At 39.6% G+C, this 9,883-nt stretch overlaps 1 protein-coding gene across 2 annotated transcripts in view; it reads right to left on the reverse strand.

Moving 5' to 3' along the window:
* Window positions 1-9,554, reverse strand: part of NCKAP1 (NCK associated protein 1) — a 110,954-nt gene extending 101,400 nt beyond the window's left edge. Inside the window, exon 1 of one of the 2 annotated variants that reach the window (XM_015110506.3) lies at window positions 9,054-9,554. In XM_015110506.3, the coding sequence (XP_014965992.1) occupies window positions 9,054-9,161 (108 nt within the window). In that variant the 5' untranslated portion in view covers window positions 9,162-9,554. 2 annotated transcript variants of the gene reach the window in all.
* Between the last annotated feature and the right edge of the window lie 329 nt (window positions 9,555-9,883).

Genomic DNA, 9,883 nt, shown 5'->3' on the forward strand with positions numbered 1-9,883 from the left:
CGTCTATTAAAAATACAAAAAAAAAAAAAAGCCAGGCATGGTCTGGCACCTGCAATCCCAGCTACTCGGGAGGCTGAGGGCAGAATCGCTTGAACCCAGAAGGCGGAGGTTTCAGTGAGCCAAGATCGCGCCACTGCACTCCAGCCTGGGCAACAAGAGTGAAACTGTATCTCAAAAACAAAAAAAAAATTATAGGTCAGTAGTCAATTCAGTATCTCTAAGTTCCTTTTAAAACATAAATCTGATGTTATTAGTAAAAATAAAGGACAAGGATGTTTCAGAAAACTATACAATATATTATCTGGGCCACAAAACAAACATCTTTGATTAGAAACATCAAGCCTAGACTCTATGCCATTTTAAAATATGACTTTAAAACAAATCTTTCTGCCACTCTACCACAAACCCCCGTACTGAGGCCTTTCCTCAAGCTGTTACAGCATAAGATTACATACCACAGCTTAACTTTACGTGGTTAATGTTACTGTTTTTCCAAGAACTTACCATGATGACAAAAAAATATTGAGAGAGATTTTTAAAATTCCTCTATCTATTCATAAGAGATTAAGCAACAATCAAGACACAAAAAAACAGACTGCTCAGTAGCTCACACCTGCAATCCCAGCACTTGGGGAGGCCAAGGTGGGAGAATTGCTGGAGCCCACAAGTTTGAGACCCTGTCTCTACAAAATATTTAAAAATTAGCCAAACGTGGTGGTAAATGTCTGTGGTTCCAATGACTGGGGAGACTAAGATGGAAGGACTGCTTGAGCCAGGGAGGTTGAGTCTATAGTGAGCCCTCTTCACAACCACTGCAAACTCCAGCCTGGGCAAGAGTGAGACCCTGACTCGAGGAAAAAAAAAAAAAGAGAGAGAGAGAGAGAGAGAGAGAAAGAGAAGGAAAAACAACAACAAAATAATCAAGATAAAGGTGTTGGAAGTAAAAAGAACATTTACTGTGCAAAACACTTGTACTTTAGAAATTATCTAAACTATTACTCAACAGAAAGGAAAGGAGCTTCTGAAAAATTAAGTAACTTGATCAAGATTTCACAACTACTGACAGGACCTACAGAGAAATTCGTACCTGATTCCAAAACACTAGAAAAGCTTATCTAAAAATATATGTCCCCTCCCAAAAATAATGTTTAAAAACATGCTCCACTTATTCAAAACTTCAGCTGCTAACCTCAGGAAGCAGTTGCTATCACAGTAAAAATCTGATCAGTTCAATCCGTTTTACTTTTCCGAGACAGCATCTTGCTATATTGCCCAGGCTGGACTTGAACTCATGGTCTCAAGAGATCCTTCTGCCTCAGCCTCCTAAGTACCTGGGATTACAAGCATGCACTATTACTGTGCCTAGCTTCAGTTTTATTTTTTAATTCCTATTCTAACTCAGGAATAAAACACATTTCTTTGCCAAAATATGGAAGAACAATTATTTTCTAGTAAAATTCTGGAAAAAATGCCAAAATATGGAAGAAAAAAATGATTTTCTAGTACAACAAATTAACTGAAAAAATATGAACAATATCTCAGGGGTCAGAGTGAGAATGCTATTTGTGAGGGCACAGAAGCCAGCTCCATCTGAATAATGTCAAGGATGATGAGGAAAACACAAAATGTGGCCAATTTATACTAGAAAGAGGAATTTAACTTTGACTTAATAACTAAGAAACACCACATATTTTGCAAAATTGAAGGAATAAAGGGACAAAGATTCTTCCCTGAGTTTTCAACAAATTGAAATTAAAATACCTAGAGGAAGAGTAGACATTACCTGAAATTACAGAATGTAAAAGTAATATATACCTATCATTATTTTATGTTCCAATTTTTTAATAAGGAAAATATTACAGTATGAAAATTGTACATAAGTACTGGAAAACCTATCAAGAGCAAAATAAGACTCAAATTCATCAGTAGTTAGTTTTCTGATTATTTTTTTCCTCCTGTGTTATGATGTATATTTTGGCCAACCGATCTGCTTTAAGTTAGCACTTTCCCTCTATCTTAGCTAGGTCAAAAGAAAAGAGAGCAATCTACTGCTAATAACTTGGATTAAGAGGCTTGATAACAAAGTATACTGAAATTATTGGAAATGCTTTCAAATTAATGTAATTTATCAATAACTATCTCCTAATTGGAGTCAATAATAAAGATCTAAAAATACAGAAATCACAGTTACTGTCCTTTAGACACAAGTTCTGAGAAAGTCATGAACTTGAAAACTTCAACCCAGTATACACTTCAAAATTCTTTTTTAAAAATTTTAGTGACTCAAAAAAAAGAAAAAAATTTAGTGATTCAAATGAGTTATTAATTACCATTCCATTTACAAGAAGATATATATGTCACTGTTGCCTTTAAACAGTTTTTAGCTTCCAATATACAGGATCATCTCAGTTTATGAAGCAAAGGTATTTCTGCAGTTTTTTAAAGTATATATATTGTCACACCTTTGCTGTTAAAAAGAAATTGTTATTTAAAGGACTGCTGTGGAACACATACTTCTGAAATACAAATAGTTATTTTGTCTTAGCAGTAAGTAGAGATCAAACTATATCAGGCAGTAAAATAGAATAGTTAGGAATGTTTCCTAAAAGGTAGTGTTGAGCTTAATTCAATCTGGGGGTGGGGGGGAATGAACATTTATTAAGTGTACACTATGTTCTAAGCCCCAGAAATAGAACTAGTAACAACAGCCACCATTTATTGAGCTCTTACCCTTGTTACAAGGCACTGTACTAATACTTCCTATGGATCAACTCATTTCATTCTCCTCTTAACCTATGAGGTTAATAAAAGTGCATTCCAAAAACATCAGATAACTGGAACAGCTATTTAAGATTACAAGAATTAGAATCAGTAAGACGAGCATGGCTTAGAAAGCCAAAAAATACAGCTTGAAGCATAACAGAAGCTGAGAGCAAATAAGTACCATGGAGCTGGTTTTGCTAGTAGAGAGCCAATGTGCAGCCTTCCAGAAATTTAGTTATAACTCAGACAACTAAATTAAATCACTACAGTTAATAATTAGCAGGAAAAGAAATTACAGGTATTTAAAAACTTACATTTCACTTATTTCAGTAGTTAACACCGGAACTATTTCCGGGATTTTTTTCTGTTCAAGTAAGTCTGGGTCAGGATCTAGATGTATGGAATTTGTAAAAACCTTCCAAGATGATTCTATTATGTATCCCTGGCTAAGAACCACTGATCTCCTCACTCTGTAAGTAAACTACAGCCCAGAAAGGTTAAATAATTTGTTCAAACTAAAAAAAAGTATCAGAGCATTATCTAGAATCTAGCTCTCTCAACTCACAGAATATTCTGCAAGTAAGGAAAATGTTTAGAAAATAAGTGAAGTTTAGAGGTTATATGCTGGCAAGAAGAGCATTACTATTTTATACTCTTACACAGTCATGCATTGCTTAATGTCATCAGAAGATTCTGTCATCAGAGTGTACTTACATAAACCTAGATGGTATATAGCCTACTATACACCCAGGGTACATGGGATATAGCCTACTGTTTTCATGCTACAAACCTGTACAATGAGAATACTGTAGGCAATTGTAACATAATGTATGTATTTCTGTATCTAAATGTATCTAAACATAGGAAAAATACAGTAAGAACACAGTATTATGGGACTACTGTGTATATGCAGTCCACCATTTAGGTGTTATGTGAAATATCATTATGCAGTATGACTGTATTTTGTTATCTTTACACAGATGCTCCTCAACTTAACAATAGGGTTACATTCCAATAAACCTATCTTTAATTGAAAATATCATAAATCAGCCAGGAAAGTACTCCCAAAGAGTACTTTGGGAGGCTGAAGCGAGTGGATCACTTGACCCCAGGAGATAGAGACTAGCCTCGGCAACACGGTGAAACCCCAACTCTACCAAAAAAAATACAAAAATTAGCCAGGCATGGTGGCATGTGCCTATAGTCCCAGCTATTTGGAAGGCTGACGTGGGAGGATTGCCTGATCCAGGAGGCAGAGGCTGCAGTGAGCTGAGATCCTGCCACTGTACTCCAGCTTGTATGACAGAACTAGACCTTGTCTCCAAAAAAAGAGAAGAAAATGCATTTAACACACCTAACCTACCTACTCATAGTTTAGCCTAGCCTACTTTAAACACTTACATTAGACTACAGTTGAGTAAATCATCTGGTAATACAGTACACTGCAGAGTATCAGATCACAAGAAAGTATCATACCACTTCCTACTGCATGCCATAGCTTTTGTGCCAACAAGAAGTCAACAAATCGTTAAGTCAAACCATCACAAGTTGGGGACCCTCTGTATATTCTACTGAATAAAAACTCTGCAATCGGAAATAGTAACTAGTTAGTCTCTGTCAATGCCTGCCTGAAGTTTCTAGTCATACTTCAAAACCAAGTACAAATGTCACTCTCCTCTTTACCATCTCTCTCAGATTGTAATCTTTAACTCCCTTCTCAACACTCCCACAATCCTACTTACCCACTGCATTTTAGTTAAATATCTATACATCTCTCTCCCCACTAAGATACTAATTTCTTGGCAGTAGAGACTTCATCTTAATTTACCTCTATTTCCCCCATGCCAGGGAACACATTCAATAAATGAAGTGTAAATGAATAAATAAAAGGGAAAACCTCATAAAAGGGAAAACCTCAATATTTGAGAGTAACTGAAAGAATAGCTCATATGATGGCTTACAAAACAGTTTTACAGATGCAATTTTATTACTACCTAAAATAATCAACTATGCAACAACGAAGTATTTTCCAGTATAGGTTCTTCTACTTAAAATAGGAGAATCATTTGAAACCGGCATATATACAACCCTACTTACAAACTAACAATTCAATAGCTTATAAAGTCATAAAGATGGGCAGACAGTGAATTTTTGAAGTCACTCATTTATGTTATGTTTGAGTTTTTGACAATAAACATATATGCCTCTGGTAATCATTAAAGAATTTTAAAGCTACTTAACAATTCCATAAAGGAAACAAAAGATGGATTATTTATCACTGCTACTTAAAAATTAAAAACAGTTATTTTTCCTAAGCATCTTTGGAACATGCTTCTGCATCTGATTGACTAAAAGAGAAAATAATGCCATAAGTGGAAACAAATACAATGCTGAAAGGTAAGACTAAAACCAGTTCCCCTCCCTTTACCCTGCACTGCTCCCTTCACATTTTTTCTTCCCCCACTAAATAAGCAGATACCAGCTAAAGACCTTCAATTTTACAATGCCACTCCTGTTAAATTTTTCCTTAGAAAATAAATTTATCCAAAATCAGAAAAGGATAGGGGAAAAAAAGAAAAATATTCCTCCAATGTTTTTAAAGAAGTAAAACTGCATTTAAACCACCACAATATTCCATTTTAAAAAGTTTGTAAGAGTTGTATGTTTTTTTTTTTTTTTCTTCCTCCTTTTCTGTCCTTTACAGTCCAGGCAATAATTTAACAGAAGGAAAAGACACAAGTTATTAACTGAGATGTTCTTAATACAGAGATCAATCTCATGTTGGTAATGGTGGAGGAAAAGAAAGGAAAAGGAAAAAAAGAATGAGTAAACCACACACACAAAAATTTAACCGAGCAAAATGTTTTCTTTGGGTATTTGGTATTTGGCAGTTTTGTTAAACAGCTATATAATTTCGGAAAAACAAATGTTGCCCAAAAAAGATGCTCAGATTCCTAAATACCATTTTCACATATTATCATCCTCTATCTTCAGAAGCAATTCTGTGAAGTAGGTAGGGCAGACATTATGCTCCCTATATTACAGAAAACTAAACTGAGTTCAGTTACTGTTTAAAATGAACCATAATTTCTACTCTACTACTTCACCATAAACTCATAAAGACAGAGCTGGAATAGACTTTAGTGTTCCTTTTACAATTAATTTTCCCCATGTTACAGATGAGGAAAAGTGAAGCTCAAGAAAGTCAAATTACTAACCAAAGTTAGAGAACTGTCAGTGACAGAAAGAAGATTGGAATGCAAGTCTCTCATCTTCTGGCCCAGTGCTCTTAATCCCACCACTACACAACCTGCCATGCTAGAACCTTTAAAAATGTTACAAGTCTCTACATAAGTGAGGGACATTATTAGGTCTGAAAAAGGGAAGCCATATATTTAAAAAAAAAAAAAAAAAAAGGAATTAAGCAACAAGTTAATTTAAATGTAAAGCTACCAATCACCTTCAAGACTTTTCCCTAAAATTCGCTTTTATGTGTTCTTACATCCTCCATCAAACTACAAGTTCCCTAAAATTCCCATAAATTGTAAATATTAAGCTCTCAAAATTTTTGACTGATGAAATTTTAAAAAACCATTCTTCAGTAATCAAGCTCCAACTCCCCTAGTAAGCATCAAAGCATATTATTGAAAATAGTAAGTTATTTTACTTAACTCTTTTTCACTGTATACGTTCATTAAAACATTTCCACGGTATACTTCCAATTGAAATAGAGTAAAAAGATCTGGTAGACAATCACATGCATTAACGAAAATGTGATAATTGATTGGCAAACATGTATTATGAGGTGGAAGTTTTTTTTTTTTTTTTTTTTTTTAGGACTAAAGGAGGTTGAGAGTGAAAAGATTATGTGGTTTATAATGCAGTAAGAATGTAGACAGCATGAACCTAATAAACACATGGTGAACAGATCTTACTCACTTCTTTGGCAAGATATTTGAACAAATGTTTCAATCCCTAGCCAGCTGGGAAGATATGCCAGACTCACAGACAATTCTATAGGCTGAAAGATCCAAAATCTTATCTGATTCATTTACATGCAAAATTACACAAAGGGAGCAAACCCAAAGCTATTATTATTAAAACTAGAGCACACAGGTTTCGAGAGAGAGGAGGGAAATAATTCATTCATTTCAACCTGGCCTAACTGAAGGCCTCCAGTATCAGATAAGGCCCTAAATACTCTAGTATTTCAAAAATTACGCTGTCCCTGCCCAGAGAAAATTCTCAAGCAAGGTAGGCAATGTATTTCTTAAGAAACCAAAAATATAAGGTAAGTGCTAAAATATAACGTTTCAATAAATCAAAATATTTGACATGGATATAATAATGATCACATTCAACTCATTTTAACTTTCACAAGTTCAATAATACAAGAGCCTGAAGCTTCTCAAAACAGGAAGTGAAAAAACAGTGCTTTTGAGAAAAGGCAATGAACTGGAATTACAAGAGTTCAAATGCCTAGAATTTCATTTAATCTTATTTATGAAGGTGGGATATTAAAGCTTGATTGCATTTATCCTATAAAAATGTTTAATGAATGCTTAGAAAAGGTATTTTGCTCAAATACCCAAATCACTTTTGATGTTACTCTCACTTCCTCTTTTAGAAACCATCATAACCATTTCCTCTAAACCACAATACCACAGGTCTAGTAACTTTCATAATGTTTGACTTGCTCGTTTTTTCGACAAAATTCATATAGAAATCAATTTCCAAGTTTTCTAAGCAGCATAATCTCCCCAAACAGTTCAGGTCAATGCAACCTCTAAGTAATACTATTTAAAACTGAATTATTCCTAACCTATATAAATGTATAACCTAGGCTCCTTTGTAAATGCAGAGGGGCTTCTTTGTCATGACACTGAGCTCCTGCCACATAAAAAGTAACAAACTGAATAAGCATGTTGCAGTTACTCTCCAGATAGCACTGGGTTTAGAGTAATCAATCCTTGCAATCAGGTGAGCAACCAGATTTTGTCCTTACCCAAAATTTATCATCATTAAACCAGGACACTCTTTAGAATTAGTGTCTACATCAAATTGTAAAAATAAATCAATTTCACACTCAAATCCTTGGATATGAATTTCCAAAAAAAAAAAAAAAACCTTTCTCCAGAAGCCCTCTCAACCTACAATCTATGGCTATGATTAAAAGGTAACATTCACGACATATTAAAAAGCCAACAAATATAGTTATGAAGATATGACATCAAAGACACATTGGAAACTCAATGGATCTAAACTTTCCAAATATCTCTTTTTCTCTTTATCAAATTGTTTAAAACTTACCAACCTTGCTTTAAGAGGAAAGAGATTTTGTTGTTTTGTCCCAGGATAATGAATGTAACATCTGTTCTATCCTTACATGGACTTTTCTAAACTTCCAGTGGTCTTCCACTCCTTACTGTACTGAGGACATGTAAAAGCCTTTACATGGGCTTATTAGCTATAGTTGCTCAAATTATCAGACTATGCTATAAACCAGCAGTAATTGCAACATTTCTACGGTTTTTATTTTGTACAGACACCGAACTTTAAGAAATTGTATTGGAAAATCTAACATGAGGAGGAGTACAGGGGAAAGAGTAGAAGGTTGTTATTCCAGTTCTAGTGACTCACAGCCTAGAAGCATTTCAGAAAACTGGTTCCACCCTCACTTCCCCCTCCTCTCCACCTTCAAAATGAAATAATACCAAATCGTCAACACACTCTCAATGGCTTTTTATTTAGCAATCTGAAATAAAGTGGCAAAGTGGAGGGGATACCGGATTCATCCAATCAGCCCTTCCCTACCCACATTCCCACACCAAAAAATGGGGATGTCGGGAGTAATGCCTGTTCACTGCTGCCATCTCCGCCAGAATATGGAACGCTCAAGTTTTCCTATCCACCTACAATTTCGCCCACCCACCATCCTCCCTTTCCTATGGGCCCCGTCCTGGGGGCGGGGGTGCCGAGGAGGGGACAGTTCCCGGCTCCCAGCGGCTCTCCCACCCCATGCCGGGCCCAGCGCCGGATCCCGCCGCTGGGAGCCGGGAAATGGCTTCTCTGCCTTCGGCCGGCCGGCAAACCACCGGGAGAGGCGCCCGGGACTCCGCATTAGGCCGCGGCGCATCCAGGCGACCCCGGGCCGGGCCTGGGGCGGCGAGGCCGAGATTTCTGCACCCGGAGCCGCCCGCCGCCCCCCGCCCCCACCCCATGGCCTCCCGTGCCCTTCATCCCTCCCGGGCCCGCCCGCCCCCGCCGCGGCCTCCCCGGCCCGTGCGCACCTTCTTGATGTTGTAGAGGCGGGTGAGCATGCCGACGCCCCGGTCGTTGAGGATGGTGAGCTTCTCCGCCAGCTTCTGCTGACTGGGCTGCAGCACTGAGCGCGACATGGTGGTGCCGCCGCCGCCGCCGGCCGCCTCGCGCCCAGTCACTGGCCCGCGGCCTCCGCAGCAGCCTCCCTCGGGCCTCCTCCCCTCCCGCCCGCGACCTCCGCCTTAGGAGAGCGCGCCCATGGCCCTCGCGCCCCAATACCGCGCCGGCACCAGAGAGAGCCGCGGCGGACGCCTCGGAGCCGCTTCTCCCGCAGCAGCCCGCGCCCCGGCAGCCTTCTCCCTTCCGCCCGCCGCCCTTCCGCCCCCACCCCCGGCGCTCTCCGCCCCAGCCCCCAACGAGCCGCCTTGCCCGGCTCCTCCACTAGGTGTGGCGGCGGCGGCGGCGGCGGCGTCTCCGGCGGCTGAGAACGAGGCCGCTTCCCGCAGCCCCGGACGGGCGCTCGGTCACCTGATCGGCAGCGCCGGCGCCCCCGCGAGGCCGGACGGGGAACAGCGGCCTGCGGGCCCTCGGCCTGGCCTCGCCGCCGCCGCTCTGGCCCTGGCCCTGGCCCGGACCCCGCCCACTACGCCTGATGCCGGAATGGGAGTCCCAAGCGGGGACGGAGTGGGGTCGCGTTCTGCGCTCTTTTCACTTCGCCCCACACCCCTCTCCTTCAAGTTCCCAAAAGTTGCTTTTCCGCACCACCCTCCTAAAGAAACCAGCAGAAACTCTGCTGGGAGGTGGGGTGTTTTCCAGGCGAGTTACGCTTAAGAGTGGGCCGGTGGCTCCAAGCGCTTTT

Source organism: Macaca mulatta, chromosome 12 (genome assembly GCF_049350105.2).
Source record: "Macaca mulatta isolate MMU2019108-1 chromosome 12, T2T-MMU8v2.0, whole genome shotgun sequence".
NCBI classification, from domain to species: Eukaryota; Metazoa; Chordata; class Mammalia; order Primates; family Cercopithecidae; genus Macaca; species Macaca mulatta.